This window comes from Sphaerodactylus townsendi, linkage group LG06 (genome assembly GCF_021028975.2).
Source record: "Sphaerodactylus townsendi isolate TG3544 linkage group LG06, MPM_Stown_v2.3, whole genome shotgun sequence".
In the NCBI taxonomy this organism is placed as follows: domain Eukaryota; kingdom Metazoa; phylum Chordata; class Lepidosauria; order Squamata; family Sphaerodactylidae; genus Sphaerodactylus; species Sphaerodactylus townsendi.
In genome coordinates, this window is record NC_059430.1 from 13443833 (window position 1) to 13464675 (window position 20843).

General features: G+C 44.9%; 1 protein-coding gene across 1 annotated transcript in view; it reads left to right on the forward strand.

The window, feature by feature from the left end:
- The first annotated feature begins 1418 nt into the window (after positions 1–1418).
- C2CD5 (C2 calcium dependent domain containing 5) overlaps positions 1419–20843 on the forward strand; it is a 103756-nt gene continuing 84331 nt past the window's right edge. Inside the window, exons 1-3 of the mRNA XM_048501490.1 lie at positions 1419–2038; positions 3161–3175; positions 17823–17909. Of these exons, the coding sequence (XP_048357447.1) occupies positions 1949–2038; positions 3161–3175; positions 17823–17909 (192 nt within the window). The 5' untranslated portion in view covers positions 1419–1948. The remainder of the gene's footprint in view (positions 2039–3160; positions 3176–17822; positions 17910–20843) is intronic.

A 20843-nucleotide genomic window follows, 5' to 3' on the forward strand; every position in this document is an offset into this window, starting at 1 on the left:
GTGGTTAAGAGCAGGTGCACTCTAATCTGGAGGACCAGGTTTGATTCCCCGCTCTGCCACTTGAGCTGTGGAGGCTTAACTGGTGAATCAGATTAGCTTGTGCACTCCAACACATGCTAGCTGGATGACCTTGCGCTAGTCACAGTTCTTCAGAGCTCTCTCAGCCCCAACTACCTCACAAGGTGTCTGTTGTAGGGACAGGAAGGGAAAGGAGTTTGTAAGGAAGGGAAAGGGAAGGGAAAGGAGCCTGTCTTAAACAACTCTGTTTATAAATCTGGTTGTTTAATGTATAGCTTTTACTGTTGCAAACTGCTGCTTAGGTTTTAAATGGTTTTAGTGTTTTATGTTGTGGATTTGCTGTTCGATTGTACAGCCATATTGTGAGCCGCCTTGAGCCCTTTGGGGATAAGGCGGCCTATAAGTTTAATAAAATAAAATAAAAATAAATAAGCCACCTTGAGTCTCCTTACAGAAGAGAAAGGGGGGATATAAATCCAAACTCTTCTTCTTAAACCAAATTGAAAGTTTCTTTTTGGCAGTGGTTCCGGAATCAGTACCCAGAGCTGATCGCGATGGGATCAGTATACTCATCCCACCAGAGATCAAGAGCCTCTGATCTCCAACTACATTTTCCTTTTAGTTCCAGTCAATTACTTATTCACTTTCAAAATCTAAAATAAAACAAACCTTGAACCTGCAAGGCTGGGGATCTTGGACACCAAGTAACTGTTTATTTGTTCTTCTTGGAAACATCATTGATTTTTAATTTGGTAACACAGTAACAAAGTTCATTGAGGGCTTTTAAAAAAGAGACTACAATTGCAAAAGAACATTCCAGAGGGACACCTTTATAATAGAACAGGATTGTAGTTTACGGCATTTTAAAAAATCTTTTGATCCACTCTCTGTATTGCATGTAGCATGTCTTGCCTTAAGTAGTTGATTGTTCTGTAATTCCTAGTCCCACAGCATTGTTCATTGGCTACCTTAATCTGTCTGGTTGCACTGCTTTATCATGTAATTGGCTTTGAGTCTGTGAGAAAGGCAGACGAAAAATGAATCAATACATTATAATTTCCGGGAACGTTTTTAGTAGCAGTAAATAAGTCTGCATTAAAAAATATGCAGGTTAAACACAACAGATTCATGAAAGTATGTTTTTGAGAAAAGTTCACTTCATCAAAGGCATGATCCTCATTTAACAGCAATGTATGTGGAGCAAAGAATAGATCTGACAGTGTCGCGTGCAATGTCTGGAATGTTGGATTCTGAAGTGCTTTCAGACCTCCCAGTGCACAAACAGCGCTAGATCGCTTGCAGGGCACGCTTAACGGGAAGGAAGACCAATCAAACTGTCCGGTGCTCTTCCACACGTCCTCGCAAGCCTAACTGGGCAACCAGTCAGGTACATATCGGCGACTCCGCATTCGACCATTACTGCCTTCGAAGGTCCATACCGGCGGGGTTTAAGCAACGGCTTCCGACAGTTTATTGTGATCGGTCACCGCTTCAATAAACTGGACATTAAAACAACAAAAAGCGGAAAAAAAAATCCGAGCGAGGTTCCGAGCTTTTGCCTCACATTGCCGAGCGCGTGCGCAGACGACACCCAGCAGCGTTCCCCCGACGACGGGGCGAGCGAATCTTTTCCTCACACGGACGCGCGCGTGCGCAGATGACAGCCAGAAGTGTTTCCGCGATGCCCAGGCGACACGCTGCCGCGCGCGTGCGCGGGTGACAGTCCTTCACGCATGCGTACTCAGAGAAAGAACGGTGCCTAGAAACCGAAAAGAGAGGGCGAGAAAAACAGGCGCTGATGGCTGGTCCCCGCGCGGCGCATGCGCCTTGGCGGCAATAGGGCGACGTCTCTGTTCTATGGGGCGCGCGCTTTGGCCGTTACCTCAGCAGCAACCGCCGCGGGGAAAGGGAAGGGTGGAGCCCGGGGAAGATGCCGGGGAAGCTGAAGGTCAAGATTGTAGCGGGGCGGCATCTGCCCGTCATGGATCGAGCCAGCGACCTGACGGACGCCTTCGTGGAGGTTTGGCCTCAAAATCCGTGCACCTGCAACTGCTGCCTCACCTGGGCCCCCTCCCCTGGCAGGTGGCAGCCCCCTGCCTCCATTGGCGTTCCCCTCCTGAAGTGAAAGAAACGGGGTGGGGGGTGGGGAGGAGATTACTCCTGTAAATATGAAGGGAAATCCGGGTTACACGGGTTGGCATCTGATTCACGTGTGAATGAATGAGGACGTGAAGCTGCTGGGTACCAAATCAGGCTTTCCCACATTGGCTGCCAGCCTAGAAGGATATATAGTCGTTTAAAGGGCCAGCGCACACGTTATGAAAGCCTGTGTGTTCCCGGGTGCCTGCACTGGTTTTTCTGTGCTGGAAATGCACTAAAATGGCAAGCACTGGATTGAAATACAGTTATCCCTTCCAAGTCACAACTTTCTCCATCGCAATTTTGACATATTGCGGGTTAGCAGAAGAAGTTAAAAAGGGATTTTGGGAGGAATTTTGCAAACGATGCGCAAAGGCTGGCTGACGACGCAGGAATAGTTTAGAGACTCTGAAATGCATAAAATATACGCATAGCTTTTTATAACGTTTTATTATATCGTGCCGTAAGTATACACAGTTTCTTTTTTTTTAAGTTAAAAGGAAAAGCAAAAAACCCCCAGACTTTTTCTCTGGTGTGAAGGGGGGACCAAAACATTTTTACGTACATTTCCAGATTGTGGAGGGTGCCATGCCACTAACTGCTGCAATGTGGAAGGGATAACTGTATACAAAATTTTAAGCCTATAGGACAAAATCTTTTTGTTTGTTAATAATATGCAATATTTTTAGACTTGTTGTAGCAGTAGTTGTATGAAGGAGGATTTTTTGGTTTCTAGTAGTTAGAGGCAAGCAATTTGATTTTCCAAACTCTGCTAGCACTGCACTGGAATAAATGGATCTTCCAGGCTGTAAAAGCAGATTGTGATACCACGCCTCTACCCCCGTGATGTGGAAGGGGTAACTGTAATTCCCACGTGCCTGTGGCCTGATATAGATAGGAGAGAGGTCTTAAGAGAAGAAAGAGTTTGGATTTATGCCCTGCTTTCCTCAACTGTAAGATCTCAAAGCGGCTTACAAACCCCTTTCCCTTCCTCTCTCCACAGCAGACACCTGGTGAGGTAGGTGGGGCTGAGAGAATTCTGAGAGGACTGTGACAGGCCCAAGGACACCCAGAAGGCTTCATGTGTAGGAGCAGGGAGACAAACCTGGATGGCCAGATTAGAGTCCACAGCTCTTAACCGTTGCACCGTGCTGACTTCCCCTGACCTGAAATGGCCCCAAGGAGCTGGAATTTGCCAAGTTTATGCATAGCCTATGTGTACATAGCCTGCTAGTCCAGCCAAGCCTGATCTCTTCAGTTCTCAGAAGCAAAAAAGAGTCCACCATGTTTTGGATGGGAGACCACTACACAGAGGCAGCCAATGGCAAACCACCCCTGACTAACTCTTGCATTGAAAACCCTATGGTGGGGTCATAAGAACATAAGAACTAGCCTGCTGGATCAGACCAGAGTCCATCTAGTCCAGCACTCTGCTACTCGCAGTGGCCCACCAGGTGCCTTTGGGAGCTCATGTGCAGGATGTGAAAGCAATGGCCTGCTGCTGCTGCTGCTCCCGAGCACCTGGTCTGCTAAGGCATTTGCAGTCTCAGATCAAGGAGGATCAAGATTGGTAGCCATAGATCGACTTCTCCATAAATCTGTCCAAGCCCTTTTTAAAGCTATTCAGGTTAGTGGCCATCACCACCTCCTGTGGCAGCATATTCCAAATATCAATCACACGTTGTGTGAAGAAGTGTTTCCTTTTATTAGTCCTAATTCTTCCCCCCAGTATTTTCAATGAATGCCACCTTTTTGAGGTTGTGGGCACATTTGGAATTCTGACATGCCATGGTGGACATCAACAAAATGACTACCGTGAGAGGCGGAACCAGCCACAAAATGGTTGTTGCAGTTTTACTTCAGTAACACAGCGTACATATCCTTGTGCTTTGATGTCAGCTGCTGCCAAACTAATGTTTTAAAAAATCAGCACAGTCAATCAGATCTTCAATAGCCAATCAGAAACCTTATAGTGGTTTAGAGTGATAGACTCTGATCTGGAGAACTGGGTTTATTTCTTTCCTCTTCCTCTCCTTTGAACACATCTTGCCCTAGGCACAACAGCTTTAGGCCAAACTTCTCAGCTTTAACTTTGGTTGGGTTCTTGGATCTTCCTTCCAATGTAAAAATTACTTTTTTGCTCAACAATCCTGAGGCTGAAATAACTGAAAGTGTAGCCAGATTTTTGCTGCTCGTTTTGGATTAGGTTCCCTTGGCTTCTGTTTGCATTACTCACACTGTTCTTTATTGGATTTACTCCTGTTCTTTGCCCCTATGTTGTATATGCCTAATAAAGGTCTCTGAATCTGAATCTCTACTCTTCCACATGAGCAGCAGACTCTAATCTGGTGGACTAGGTTTATTTCCCCACTCCTACACATAAAGCCTGCTGGATGATTTTTGGGCCAATCACATTTCTCAGAACGCTCTCCGCTCCACCTACCTCACAAGGTATCTATTGTGGGGAGAGGAAGGGATAGAAGTTTGTAAGCTGCTTTGAGACTCTTTGCAGTTGAATAAAAGCAGGATATAAATCCAAAGTCGTCTTTTTCTAGCCGTGTTGGATTAGAAGTAAATGACACTGTGGCCCTGTCAGGTGCTGTTTGGTCCTTTTTTAACGCAGGAATACATTCTAGTTAATGCAGTTCTGCTTGCTTTCATTGAAACAAACAGTTGCACTCTTGGGGGGTTGCCTTAGTAAGAAGTTATTTTGAGACTTGGTATTTAAGAAAGCAGTGGTGTTGAAATTCCAATGAATGAGGTGATACCTGACTTCTTGTTGTTGTTATCTACCATAAATCTTGGAAAGGAGGCAGGCTGTAAACTTAAATGAGCAAGTAATCTGAGGCCCGTAGGTTTCAGGTCTGCCAAGCCAAATGCATCCCACATGGCTCTGGGAGATAGCTTATGAATAAGGTCATAGTAACAAAGCACTGGGAGAAACTTGGGTTGCCCAGTGCAGGGGGGGGGGGGGCAGGATAGATGAGCTGCTGCTGTGCATGGTGTAGCCCCGCTGCAGCATCACACCCAGGAAGAAAACAGGGAACATCATCTGAAAACCCCTATGCAGACCAATGGATTGCATCAAGCTATTTGCTGGCATAAGTCCGTGCCAGTAAAAAGACATTCATGGGCTGAGAATCTGAGGCCCCTTCCGCACATCCAGGATAATGCACTTTCAATCCACTTTCAATGCACTTGGCAGCTGGATTTTAGTGTGCGGAATAGCAAAATCCACTTGCAAACAGTTATGAAAGTGGATTGAAAGTGCATTATTCTGCATGTGCAGAAGGGGCCTGAGAATCAGGAAACTGATTATAGTCAGCTCCACCCCTGGGAACACCCTCATTGGTGCCAGTGCAGACTCCTGCACTGGAGGCGTGCTGGTGCCACAGCTGCGTTGGCGCCCGGCTGTTGTGTAGCCATGCAGCTCACCAGGGCTGATGTAAGTGCCCTAGCACTGCCGTAGATGCCACTTGAGTACCATTTGTGCTGGGCCATGCCATGTCCAGAGCCCTTTCACACACACACTCAGGATTGCACTGTTAATCGGTGTATAACTCTTCCCAAAGTTTTTTTTTTTGAATAGTTATATTTTTACTGTTCTCTAGAAACCATGCTGCCATACCCTCCCTGGTATTCTGTAATTGTGACTCTGTATTGTACTGCTGCCTACTGTACCTGAGACAATAGGGAGAAGGGTCTTGAATAAATGTTATGGTATGTCTGGGGAGGTGTTGTCCTTGAGTTTCTCGCTTTGAGACAGTTGAAGGCTTTAAAGGTCAAAGTCAATATTTGCAATTGGGTCTGGGGACAAATAGGTAATACCTGAAGCGGAAACAATTTTGGAGTTGCATTTGGCAAATTCCAGTGAGTTAATTCCAGTTGAATTCCAGACCAGTTGAAGTTTCAGTGGCATCCCATTGAGCTGTTGTTGTACGGCTTGGTGGGTCACAAGCTAGACAGACCTAACATAGATTGTTGTTGGGTTTCCAACTTCTCTTCACTCAGCATATCCAAAAGCAGCTTGTGCGTTTGACAAGGAACCTCAGTTGATTTTGGTGTGTGTATATTCCTGCATGATGCATGTAATTAGAAATGCGTGTTTGCTGTGAGCGCATGTTACAGATTTATAGGAAAGTAAGTCTTTTTTAAAAATTCAAGTGATAAACTATTTTCATTTTTATTTGTACCAGTTATTATGCAGATTTCTACTTGTTTGGCAGTTGCTAAAGATACAGATTCATTTATTAATTCCTCCACAGAAATGATTTTGCTGTATGAACAAACCAGTAAAGCAGTTAGTAGATTAATGTTCATAGAATCATTGGCTCATTCCGCACATGCGGAATAATGCACTTTCAAACTGCTTTCAGTTCTCTTTGAAGCTGTGTGGAATAGCAAAATCCACTTACGAACAGTTGTGAAAGTGGTTTGAAAACGCATTATTTTGCATGTGCGGAAGGGGCCATAGAGTTGGAAGAGACCACAAGGGCCATCACAGTCCAACCCTCTGCCATGCAGGAACACACAATCAAAGCACTCCTGGCATATTTCATCCAGCCTCTGTTTAAAAACCTCCAAAGAAGGAGACTCCGCCACTATCTGAGGCAGTGAATTCTTCAGTACCTGAATGTTCTTCTTCAGTATCTGATTTTTAAATGGAAAGGGGCACTGTTCTGTGTTATTGTGGAGGACATGCCCTGTGATGTTTTTATTATTGATATGGGCTGGTTCTGGTTGTGGTTCTTCAGCAACGATAGAAAGGCACTTGGCACAGGGAGACCATTTCTATTATTTTCCATGTTAGAAGTGAAAGCTCGCTTAATGATGCTGACAACCTGGAGTCACCTAAGATGGTCCAACAAGTTTCATGGCTGAACAAGGGTGTGAATCCCCATTTCTGATATCCAGACATGTTGTCATGTACCCAACCAGCTGTTCCATTGCTGGAAAGGGGAGGGGAAATCTACTGGAAGAGGGAGGGAGAAATCCCCTTTGACTATCAAAAGTGTTATGTTGGCAATCACAGGAGCTTTGTGGACAAAAGTAATGTGGGACAGGGATTGTAATAAGGGGGAAGGGGTTAGCTGGCTGGACCTCACCTGGCTGGACCTCACTATACCAGACTGACAAAAGATATGCATAGCCTTGCCATTTCTTAACTTAGAGGAACATCTCCCCAATAACTGATTTGCAGCCTGTCATTCCTCATAAATGTCTCCTTGCGTCTTGTTGCGGTGTAGTGGTTAAGAGCAGGTGGATTCTAATCTGGAGAACCGGTTTGATTCCCCACTCCTCCACCTGAGTGACAGAGGCTTATCAGGTGAACCAGGTGTGTTTCCACGCTCCTACATTCCTGCTGGGTCACCTTGGGATGGTTTGGAACTCTCTCAGCTCCACTTACTGTACAAGGTGTCTGTTGTGGGGAGAGGAAGGGAAAGGATCTTATAATCCACCTTGAGTCTCCTTACAGGAGAGAAAGGTAGGATATAAACCCAAACTCTTCTTCTTCTGTTCTCTTAAAGACAGAATGGTTGTTATATGGTTCCTAGCAGCACTTTTGATATAACAGCTGCACATTTAATAGATGGGACAATGCAAAGTTCCCGTTCCCAGACACTGACACCTGGGAGAGCCTTAGATTTGATGAGTTTTGGGCAATGCCGATAAAATTAAAGCAGGGGCATTCCAAGTCCTGATTAGCTTGGCCTGTTGTGATGAAATCCAAACACAGAGACTATGGAGGTTTGATAACCCTTAACAGTCGGACAGGAGGTTATTGAGGTTAAGTTAATGTTTACAATAAGGGTGCAGAGCAATGCAGCAGGTTCCTTCATGAGATCAGGGTATGGAACTTTGCAAGTTCATTGTAGAACTGGAACCAGGTGTGCAATCCTGAGGCTGGGCTGCTGTTAACCAGATTCAAGAGGCTGTGCCCTCAGGAGAGGCATTGTCCGAAGCTCTGCATTCTTAATTCTGAAGGGGAAACAATGATGTCATGTCCGGCAAACCCTCTTGATATCAAATCCTTGAACTGAGATTGACATTTATCTTATCCTTGCTCTGCACGTGATATCAAGATTATGACTGATAGGGCCACTGGCATAATGTGCCCATTGGCATAGGCTGCGGGCAGCTGCCCAGGCATCATCACCTTGTGGGGCATCAAAATGCCTGCCCGCTTTTGGCATTTTAGTGGTTTTCCATTTGCCTTGCAGGGTGCAGCAGTTTTAGGCTGGGCGTGGCGCTAAAATAGCAAGGCATCATCAGAAGACTCCGTCCTATAGCTACTCCCTGTTTCAGGTGAGGTTTGGTTCAGGGAGTCCAAAGTTATGGACTCCTCAAAGTTGGTGCCTTGAGTCCCACATTGTTTCCAATGGGAGCTACATAGGGAGATGGGGCTACAGTTTTGAGGGTCCATAACTTTGGCCCCCCCTGAACCAAACTGCACCAAATCCTTGGGGGGTATCATTTAGGGCAGTTTCCTGATTGAGCACCTCTAAAAGTTTTGAGACTGTGCCTTCAGAAATGTGCTCCCCCACAGCCTGCAACCCCCCATTGACAAAGTGCAATGCAGTGAAAAAACTCAATGCAGAACAAAGATTCTTGGGCAACAAGTCTAGGGATGTTCCTTCAGGGGGTGCATTTGGACAATGTATCAGCACCAAAATTTCAGGGTATCATCTGGAGATGATGGCACCCCACAAGTTTGGTGCAGTTTGGTTCAGGGGGGCCAAAGTTATGGACCCTCAAAACTGTAGCCCCCAACTCCTATTAGCTCCCATTGGAAACAATGGGGGATGGGGCACCTCCTTTGGGAGTCCATAACTTTGGACTCCTTGAACCAAACCTTACCAAACTTGGGGAGTAGCATAAGGACAGTCTCCTGATGATATGCTGAAATTGTGGTGCTGATATGTCTAAAAATGCACCCCCTGCAGGCACCAAAGTCCTGGTGCAAAAAAAATTTGGTCGTGGTGGAGTGGCCACCCTGGGGGGGGGGGGCATCCAACTCAGGTTTTGCCCAGGGCTACAGTTTGCCCAGGGCTGCCTCGTTACGCCCCTGGATAGGGCACTGTAGCTGATCCCAGCAGAAATTCCCCCTCCCCCCTTCTGACTATAGATTTGCCTGGTATCATAGATGGGCCAAGACTTGACTGATATGGTCCCTATAACCCACTTAGGTCAACATCCTGACTGCAGCATTCCGCAGCAATTGAAGCTTCTGAACACTTTTCAAGAGCAGTCCCATGTGGAACACACTTGCAGCAATACAGCCTAAATGTACAGAAATAGCAGGGTTGTGACGCAGCATTTGACATAATCTGCATAATGACAGAACTATTGTTGGGGTGCTATTTTAGATTAGTTAATTTGAATTTTAAAGTTTTGGGTGCTATTTTAGTTTAGTTAAATTGAAATTTAAGGTTTTATGGGCACATAAATACACACATGTGTCCGTGGCCCATCCTGCCCATTCACATTGCCGCCAAGTAAGGCCAAGCACACACAATAATAATAACAGAGTATTGGAAGCTCTGGCCACAGTGGTGCTGAGGATTTAAACATTCATGGGCCAGCTTAGCTTTTCATGGCTTATATGATGACTATGGATCTTTCTCAGTTTGTGATTGGCCCAACATGAAACAGGACATATCCTCAATTCAGTCTTCGCCACAGGAGGTGGAGATCCATTAATAGAACAACTGAGGATAGGCTCGTTATTGTGGACTGATCATTTCCTATGCCCTGCCTAGGGTTAGGGTAGCCTATAACGCCCCATTTGGTCACATGGGGGGCGGCACCATTTCAGGGTCGTTTGTGTGATTTTTAAATTTTTTTAGTGTTTTTCACGTTCTGTGGGCGATGATAAGTAACACTGTTCGTGGTGTCATCCAGATTGTCTCAGATGATATCTTGCCAGCATGTTTGGTTCAGGGAAGCAAAGAGACACCCAAAGAGGGTGCCCCCATCCCCATTGTTTTCTACTGGCTAACAGGAGTGATGGGGGATTCACTCCATTTAAGGGACCATAACTTTGGTCCCCTGAACCCAACTTCACTCCTAAACCAAGGTACCGGGAATAGTTACTCAGATGATACCCTGTTGTGGTGCCTAGCAGTAATAATATTACTCTCTCCCTCAACATTGGAGGGAGACCCAGTGAGTCTGCCCTTGGAGATTTATGGAACTCAAGCTATTCCTAAATGCTCTGGGGAACTTTCTGGCTGGCATGGATGGCACTCTTGTTGAGGCCTTGGTCTATCTCTGGAATGGTGAGATGAACACGGCCATTGACATGACTGCTCCCAAGTAGCCTCGCCTTACCTGTCGAACCCGTAAAACTTCTTGGTATTCTGTGGAGCTCCAGGCTATGAAATAGGAAGCTTGACAGCTAGAATGCAGATGACATAAATCCTGCTGTAGGCATTCTTGGAAGAAGATGATTATGTAGACTCATATAGATTATATAGACTGGGTTCAAGCCTGGTCATGGGGCAGAAACTGCTTTGGTCATCCTGAACAGATCTTTTCTGGGAGAGGGAGGAGGGCAGTGCGGCCCTGTGGGTCCTCCTAGGTCTTTTGGCAGGTTTTGATATTATTGCTGTGGTATCCTCCCGGAAAGGCTTGGGAGTTGAGGACTCTGCTTTGCGATGGTTCTGCTCCTACCTCCAAGGCTACTAGACAGAGAGTAGTCTTGGGAGACTCTTGCTCAACACCATGGGCACTTGCTTGTGGGGTCTTTCAGGGATCAGTTTTGTTACCCATGCTTTTTAACCGTCTACATGAAGCTACTGGGGGAAACTATCAGAAGTGAAGTACCATAAATATGCTGATTTATTGTATTTTATTAAATGTATAACTTGCCCTCCCCGACCAAAGTCAGGCTCATCTCTATCTCGCTGTACCATCTGAATCAAGAGAGGCAGCTGACGTTCTTGACAGGTGCTCGGAGGCATTTGTGGGCTGGTTGAGGATTAGTAAATTGAGGCCGAATCCAGACAAGACAGAGGTGCTGTGTGTCAGTGGGTCTTGGGTCCATGAAGTGGGGAGACATCTTGTTCTTGATGGGGCCGTGTTGCCCTGGAAGGGACAGGTGTGGAATCTGGGGGTGCTCCTGGACTCTGCTATGACACTTGATGTTCAGGTGGAAGCAGTGGCCAGGAGTACCTATTCTCAACTCCAGCTGGTTCACCAGTTATGGTCCCTTCTGGACAAAGACGATCTGGCTACAGTAATCCAGGCTGTGGTAATTTCCACCTAAGACTGTTGTAACATGCTTTACGTGGGGCTGCCCTTGAACATGGTTCTGAATCTGCAGCTAATGCAGAACCTCGACAACAAGTCTGCCAACGGGTACTGCGTGCCGGATGCACATCACACTGGTCTTAGAAGAACTGCACTGGTTGCCTATTTACTATTGAGCCCAATTCAGGGTATTATATCTGACTTATAAACCCCTAAATGGCTTGGACCCCAAATATCTAAAGGAACTCCTCCCATATTTACCTGCCCAATCCCGTAAGATCAGCAGATGAGCCCCCCCCCTCTGTGTATGTGTGCATGCATACATGTGCATGCACTATATTCATTACTGTTTTAAAGGTTAATGTATTAATATGGTTACTGTTAGCTGCCCTGAACTGTCTCCACATATTGCATGTACATGCCTTGTAAAAGGATCAGTTTCCTTCTGCATATGCAGGCAGTAGAATTTACAAGTGGAACTGTTTCAAATATGCATCGTCGCTCTATGTGTGAAGCATGTTTTAGTGATGCGAGGAAAGAACTATTTGAAACAACTCAGAACCTTGAGATAGGAAATGTGATTTTAGTGCAAGAACAGCTTTCAGGCCGGCGGAGTCAAGGGCATTGGCACAGCAACAGACAAGGAACAGATTGCAGAAAAAAATATTGTGGCGTTGCTGAACCAGTGAATGTAAATCAAGTAGACTTCAGTGTGGAAGGGATGATTTATTGTTGAAGGAGCTGAAGAATTTTTGCTCTGAGTAAAGCTCCTAGCAACTGGACTATTGGAATGTCATAGAATGTTTGTGAACATTCTATCTCTAGGGGATTGAAGCATTAGCAATACAGAAACCTGTCAACAGGTTAGGATAGGGAAACCCTGTACACAGGCCTCAGAAAGAGCAGGAATTGTTTAAGCAAGATAGGATAAGTGGAAACTCCTTGATCTAGAATACATTTGTTTATATCATAGTTGTTGATCAGTGAGTGCTTCAGGCAGACTTGTTGCCTCAGGCAACTACATTGGCATACTTATTTTGACTCCATCAGTTTTGGCTAATTCCACAGACAAGCAGCTTCCCAATTTCGTTTTCCCTTGAATTACTGTGATTTTAATCTTAACTTTTTAATAAACTTCAGGTTTGCAACTGTCATGTAATCAGAAATAAACCAAGCTGTAGTTTCTGTAAAGCAGGGGTCTTCAAACTATGGCCCTCCAGATGTTCAGGAACTACAATTCCCATCAGCCCTGCTACTTGGCCCTGCTGGCAGAGGTTGATGGGAATTGTAGTTCCTGAACATCTGGAGGGCCATAGTTTGAAGACCTCTGCTGTAAAGGGTAAAACCACTTCTGATCACTTTTATCTCTGTATTGATGGGGCCGTAGATAGATTAGTATTAAAAGGATCCAAAAGGTACTTGAGATGGATTTGTGCTGTCATAAACAGCACATGTATTTTCTTTCTGTTCTATTTTGCCTTTTGCTTTTCTTTCCTGCTTCGCTGCCTTCAAGTAAGTCCCTTCATATAAGTCCTATTCACATTCATGTATTTAGCAAATGTGCACTTCTTTGGCAGCTTGCATTCACGCACACCCACAAGCACTATACAATGTGCATATTCTTGCTGTGGTCTAGCCCACTTCATTCCTCTCATAAACACAACCACCTTCTCAGACATTTTCACGCATTCTTGCTGCTGCCTGACATGGCATACTATTTTCTCCCTCGTACATTTTCAGTCTCCTGCTCCTTAATTTGCATGCTCTGCTGTTACAGGTTCTTTATGGGTGTTCTGTGCCTCCTTCCTGGGAAGCAGAGTCTACAGCAGTAGTGGCGAGCCTATGGCACGGGTGCCAGAGGTGGCACTCAGAGCCCTTTCTGTGGGCATACGCAAACAGAGTCCCCGCCCCCCACATCTATGCTGGCCTGGGCCGCTGAGCTTGATTATTAGCATTAAACCTAAGACCTAGTTTTGGGGAAGCAGTGTAGGTAACCCTGATAAGCGCTGTTAAACCCCACTGATTTTCATGCGAAGAACTAAGGCGCAATCCTTTACCTGGGAGTAAGCTCGGTTGCTGGCAATGGGGCTTGCTTCTGAGTAAACCCTTCTAGGTTCGTGATTCACCCATTGGAAGAGTTGCACGGTTGCTTCAAAGCAGAGCCACCAACTACTGCGAAGCTTATTCCCAAGTAACGCACGCCTCAAGAGCCAACCGTTTTTTTCTAAACTAAAACCTCAGTATTCAGGTTAAATTGCCGTGTTGGCACTTTGCAATAAATAAGTGGGTTTTGGGTTGCAATTTGGGCACTCGGTCTGGAAAAGGTTCGCCATCACTGGTCTGTAGTGTTCACAAAAACACGCCCCCCCTCCCCCGGGACACCCTAAGTGCATCCAGGATTTTTCTGGAATGAGTCACAGAGTAAAGGTGCATAGATTTTTTTGTAGGCTTTGGGCTCCCCTGTCTCTTAGGCAGATGTGGAGCACCCCTTCTGCCCACCTCGGGTCGGGGCCCTCAGCCATCCCACCTTCCCTTCATGGGTGGTCTTTTTCCTGTACTTTAGCCGGGTTTGCAACAAAAGTGTCAAATACGCTTTCACATAGCTACACGGGAAAAACGCATCGTGTTACAAACGAAGACATATGACGAAGGTTTGGAATTACACCAATTATACAGAAAATGAAGGAAACGCCGCTCCGGTGGTATGGGCACATTATGTGATTGGAGGAGACTTCTGGGGCAAAGATGGCAATAAACTTCCTATGTGGAAGACCAAAGAAATGGTGGATGGACAGCACTGTTGAAGACTTGCATGCTGTCAACCTTACCCCTGAAAATGCCCAAAATCGAGCTATTTGGCGAAGAAAATGTCAGTGCTAGCCCCCTCAAAGGGAATATAGCCTAAGGACAAGAAGAAGCTACATGGGAAAAATCCCTGCCTGACATGTCAAAAAATCTCTTAATGTTCTCAATAAATCATTTTGAATAAATGCACATGGCTGGCTGGTCCAGTAATCTGTTTTTAAGTACAGCCATGTTAGATTGCACTTTTTATTATTTCTAGTAATGTGTTGCTTATGTGTTTGCCATTTGTATTCAGGGGCAACGTAGGTTATCACTCTATATTATTTTTCCCAGTTATGTAGAACCAAAATAACACTACTTTTTATTATATGAACTTGGATTCCGCCTAGATTTCTACGGAGACAAGGGGAGAGGGAGATAAGAGAAATTCCTCCCTCCCATGGCAGCTCATCGCATGCTATGAAATGGTGTTCTGGGGAGAGGAAATCATACTTTGGTCAATAACTGGAAGACATGACTTACTGGAAAAGACAATGCTAGGAAAAGTTGAAGGCAGCTGGAAAAGAGGTGGATTGTTTCTATAAAGGAAGCCACGGCTCTCAGTTTGCATGACCTTAGTAAGGCTGTTAACAAGAGGACATTTTGGAGGATGGTGATTCATAGGGTCACCGTGAGTTGGAAGCAACTTGATGGCACTTAACAAACACGCTGTTTTTCACGATTGCAAATCCTGGCGTGAAAACCAGAATGCTGTTGGAAGTTCCTGATCCGACAGGGTGTTGTTCTCCCTGTTTTAATTGGTTTGGCTTCAGTTCATTGCACAGGTGAACAATTACAAGGTCAGTTTTGGTAGGATCTGAAAATACCTAATGAGGCCCACTCTGAGTTTTGGGTGGGGAAAAGCAATTAAGAGCTTAAGATGAGAATTAGAATGTGAACTAGTGGGGAGAGAGCAGTTGGCTGAAAATGGATTCATGTTTTTGAAACTGTGGATGTGAAGAAACAGGCCTCCTTAATGCGTAGCAAATCATGTTAGTTACTTTTTAAAACACGAAAACTATAAATTTAACTTTATAACTTTTCCCCAATATAACAACTGTACTTCAAGGTGTCAGTTTGAGGCATGGGTTGCAACTTGATAGGATTCATTTTAGTTGGATTGCCCCTTGTTTAACAATGGATCGTGTTTAAAAAGAACTTAAAAAACTATTTTAAATATAAAACTGACAAATATCAGCTGAGGCAAATAATCTGGGAGGATCTGATGCTAAGAAAAATGGACCTTTGTAAGCATAAAACCGAATCCGGTTCTGGGTGGCTCTCCTTCGCAGGCATGCCCAGAATTAGGAGTAGTTCCAGGGAAATACCTCTTGAGGCATGGTGAGGATTTGTTACAAAAGAAAGGGAAACTGGTAAAAGTTGGGCAAGCCTTCATGCATACTTCAGGAAGCTTGTTGAATTATAGATATATCCGATGAAGAGAGTTTTGACACTTGAAGGTTTATACCCTGAAATACTTGCTGATTTCTTAGATGCCGCTGGACTCGAATCTAGCTCTTCTACTTCAGACCAACATAATTATCCTCTTGGGACATAGTCTGTGTTACTCCAGTGCAGGGGCATATCCTTCTGACTGGTTGTTGTGGGTTTTCTGGGCTGGGTGGCCGTGGTCTGGTAGATTGTGTTCCTAACGTTTCGCCTGCAGCTGTGGCTGGCATCTTCAGAGGTGTATCACAGAGGGAAGTCTGTTACACACTGTGTCCAGTGAGAAGGGAATGTTTTTAGTGGGGTATATATTCCCTTCTCACTGGACATTCCCTTCTCACTGGACACAGTGTGTAACAGATTCCCTCTGTGATACACCTCTGAAGATGCCAGCCTCAGATGCAGGCAAAACGTTAGGAACACGATCTACCAGACCACGGCCACACAGCCTGGAAAACCCACAACAACCAGTTGAATCCGGCCATGAAAGCCTTCGACAATATATATCCTTCTGAGTCTGTCATGAAGGGCAAAATTGTTATCTTACCCTTTGCTTTTACAACAGATGTATTTGGTGTTATGGATTGGACAGTTTGAGAAAGGGCGGTTTTATTGCTACAGCATAGTGGCTTGGAAGCTCTGTAGGATTTGGGACATACCAAATTTAACAAACCTACAAGCTGAATTGCAGGACACACATTGCTTTAGCATAGGACCAGTGTGTGAACATCAGAGAGGGTGGGCTTACAGTCCCGCTTCCCCTTTTAACTGGTGGAATATTCCTATCCTAAATCTGTTCCTTACATCATACAACATTTTTTTAATTACGGATTACTTTAAAACCTCCCTCTATGTGAGGACAACATACTGCAAGCACTAGGTGTACAAAGCTGTTGGTTTCCAAGTTGCTACATCAAAGGCAATGTTTTGAGATGGAAGGCTACCAGTTATTTCTGTCCTTAGGCAACGGCAGTCCCGATCTCACATTATGCTCACGATCTTGGGCCAGATGTTTTTCATTATTCTGCAGAGTGTCTGTATAGAATCTTTACAGAGAACACTAAACTTCTTAGGATTCCAGCTTAGTTGGCACATGGCTATTCTTGGAATCTGAATGTCGTGACATTCAAGCGCCCCTTCTTTTCAGATCTGCCAGTGCATTTTCATGCAGCCATGTCTGCCTCTGTGCACCATTTTTTACAACACAGTAGAGAGAAAGACTGACCAAAATAGCATCTCTTTTGAGTCGGAGGGCTGCAGTGGACCATAATTTCGGTGATAATAGGAGAATTCTAGTATAAATATATCAGTTAAATGAAATCTATACGTATCCTGAGCTTTTCTTATCACTGGGAGTTAAACACCTATCTGGAAACAAGAATGTGTCTCAGTCATGTGTAAAGCAGAGCATGGAGTCAAGTATTGCTGAATGTTCACTCCCCGTTGCTTTTCTCCTTGCGTGGCTTGCTTCCAATGTTGGAGCCTGGCTGAGTGAAAAGGATGTCTGAGTAGACGTGTCAGGAAGAGATGTTTAACATGACCTTCTGTGTTTTAAAACACCTTCCATTCTATTTCGCTTATCATTGGGCAGTCCCAGACAAGAATATTTCGCAGTTATTTGATGTTTGGCCTGTGGTGATAGTAGAGGGACTTCTAGAATGTTTTGAACCTGGGCAGCCAATCACGGAAGACAGGTGGTTCCCGTTCATTGTCAGTTTCCTCACAGCAGACACGGTCTGCGTTTAAAATGACAAGGGTGCCATTTCTGAATGCAGCATTTTCTGTGTGCAGAGTATTTGAATTCAATTAAACAGGTTTGAACCTAGGAGCCCTATAGCGCAGAGGGCAGTGGCATAGCGCCCAGGGGGCGGGGCGTCTTGCACTGGGGGCGTGCCGGTGTGGGGTCGAGACTGGGCATGGCAAGGGCATAGGGCACACATGTACCATGGGCGCAGTTCCCCCATCATTCCATTCAAATCAAATTAAAATGGCATGCACCACTTCAGATTACGTGTTTGAGCCCAATTGTGCAATATTTCTGTTGTTAAATATTGTAAATTCAGTGCTTAGGAACAAAATAAAGAATAGAGTTCATGATTTAATGTAATGTGTATTTTTTTTAGGTAAAGTTTGGAAATACCACGTTTAAGACAGATGTGTATCCCAAATCTCTCAATCCTCAATGGAACTCGGAATGGTTTAAATTTGAGGTAAGTGTGGCACAAAATGGAAAACCCAAAGTTTGATTAACAGTGTTTACAATGCACAGAAACATTCAGTATATTGTTAACAGCGGTGCAGTGAAAGCAGCAGTACTGAACCGGTAACAACAAAAACCTAAATGAATAAGGCCATAGCACCCCAAAATGAACCCCCCACCTTTAAAGATTTGGGTCAACAGCCTAGATTTTGCCCAGTAGCTATGGTATTGCTGTTGCTAAGCCAATATCCCTTGTGAGTGTAGTTAACTAGAGTCAAACCACAGAAAAAGGCACTGTCTCCAGGAAATTCCTACCTCATTTCTAATGGATTTGGTACCCAGGCAAAGGGTTCTGACGATATCTGCAGCTAAGTCATGCCATTTCATTAAAGTATTCTTTATGAAGCTTCATGACTGTGCAATTATGTATTTCAGATCCCCATATTACCCTGTTTCCCCGAAAATAAGACATCCCTTGAAAATAAGACGTAGTAGAGGTTTTGCTGAAGTGCTAAATATAAAACTGAATCCATCGAAGACGGAGATCCTTTGGCTTGGCCGTGGGGGGAGGTTGGGAACTTTCAGCCACCGGTGTGGGAGGGGGTCTCATTGGCGCCGACCCCCTCCATTCGCAGCCTGGGGGTCCACCTGGATTCGCCTCTTTCAATGGAGACCCAGGTGGCCCATATAACCCGCTTCGCGCTCTTCTTCCATCTTCGCTGTAGCCCTCGGGCGGTTATTCCTTCCTCTCCCACGCAGATCTGGCCACTGTGATCCATGTAACGGTCACCTCCAGGTTAGACTTCTTGTAACTCGCTTCATCGCTGGCCTTCTTCATGCGTTTGATCCGGAAACTGAAGCTGGTCCAGCACCTGGGCGCGCTCTGCCTGCTCAATAGTTTTACCGCGATCACATCCAACTCCAGCTAAGCAGCCCGCACTGGTCTTCCCAGTTGAGTTCCGAATCATCTTCAAGGTGTGGGTGTTAACCTTTAAGGTCTTTACGCTGCTTTGGGACCCTCGCATCTTCAACCGCATGACACTTCCATATGTTCTTACTCGGCCTCTGCCTTCATAGAGGCCAATTTACTGGTGGTTCCTGGTTCCTCACACGATGCGGCTGGTCTAATTTTGGCTAGGGTTTTTTCAGCCTTGTTCTTCCTGCCTGGTGGAACACTCTCCCTCCAGCTGTCCCACCCAAGTGGGATCTTGGGTGAATTCCGCAGAGGGTCAAAGATCTCTGAGTAGTTCTAACTGGCTTTTGGAGTGCCCAGTCATTGATTAGGTGTCTCTTCTATTCTATTCCTCCTGTTTTCGGAGTCCCCACATCTAGGGGACCCAATTCTGTTACCGTCTTGTTCCCCTTTCTTGGGAGGGTTCACCTGGGGTATTGCTGACGCCATTTTGTTGACTAATAAGCTGCATTTTAAATATTTAAACTTTTTAAACTACCTTTTAATGAATGGGGTTTTGTTTATATATTGTATGTGGAACTCCATACTGTACAATCTTCAGAGTCCTTTGGGGATCAAGGTATAGAAATCCTACAAATAATAATAATAATAATAATAATAATAATAATAATAATAATAATAAACACCTTCCATTCTATTTCGCTATCATTGGGGCAAAACCCAGACAAGAATATTTCTCGCAGCAGTTATTTGATGTTTGGCCCGTGGTGATAGTAGAGGAATTTCAGAATGCTTTGAACCTTAGCAGCCACCACGAAGACAATAGGTGGTTCTGCTCATTGTCAGTTTTCCTCACAGCAGACACGTCCATGCTTAAAATGACAGTGGTGCCACGATCGCATTTTCAGCAGAGTATTTGAATTCACTAAACAGGTTTGAAACCTAGGAGTCTCCATAGCTGGAGGCGGTATGCCCAGGGCATGCCTTGCACTGGGGGGCGCAAGGCCGGTGGGTCGACTGGCATGGCAGGGCATAGGGCACAATATGCCACCATGGCTTAGTTCTCCATCATTCCATCTAAATCAAATTAAATGGCATGCACCACTTTTCAGGACGTTTGGTTTCTCCAACAAAGCAATATTTCTGTTAAAATATTGTAAATTCGTTTAGGGAACAAAATGTTAATAGAGTTCATATTTAATGTAATGTGTATTTTTTTTAGGTAAAGTTTGGAAATACCGCCTAAGACAGATGTGTATCCTAAATCTCTCAATCCTCGGAACTGGAATGGTTTAAATTTGAGGTAAGTGTAAGTACAAAAATGGAAAACCCAAAGTTTGATTAATAGTGTTTTACAATGCACAGAAGATTCGCAGTATGGCTGTAATAGCTGCGAGAAAGCAGCAGTACTGAACCGGGTAACAACAAAACCTAAATGAATAAGGCCATAGCACCCCAAAATGAACCCCCCACCTTTAAAGATTTCCAATAACAGCCCAGATTTTGCCCAGTAGCTATGGTATTGCTGTTGCTAAGCCAATATCCCTGTGAGTGTAGTTAACCAGAGTCAAACCACAGAAAAAAGGCACTGTCTCCAGGAAATTCCACCTCATTTCTAATGGATTTGGTACCCAGGCAAGGGTTCTGACGATATCTGCAGCTAAGTCATGCCATTTCATTAAGTATTCTTGCGAAGCTTCATGACTGGTGCACTATGTATTTCAGATCCCCATATTACCCTGTTTCCTCAAAATAAGACATCCCTTGAAAATAAGATCGAGTAGAGGTTTTGCTGAAGTGCTAAATATAAAACTGAATCCATCAAGACGGAGATCCCTATTTGCCGGGGGAGGTTAGAACTTTCACCGGAGGGTCTCACAGCCGACCCCATTTCAAGATTCAGTCCACCTGATTCGCCTCTTTCAATGGAGACCCAGGTGGCCCATATAACCCGCTTCGCGCTCTTCTTCCATCTTCGCTGTAGCCCTCGGGCGGTTATTCCTTCCTCTCCCACGCAGATCTGGCCACTGT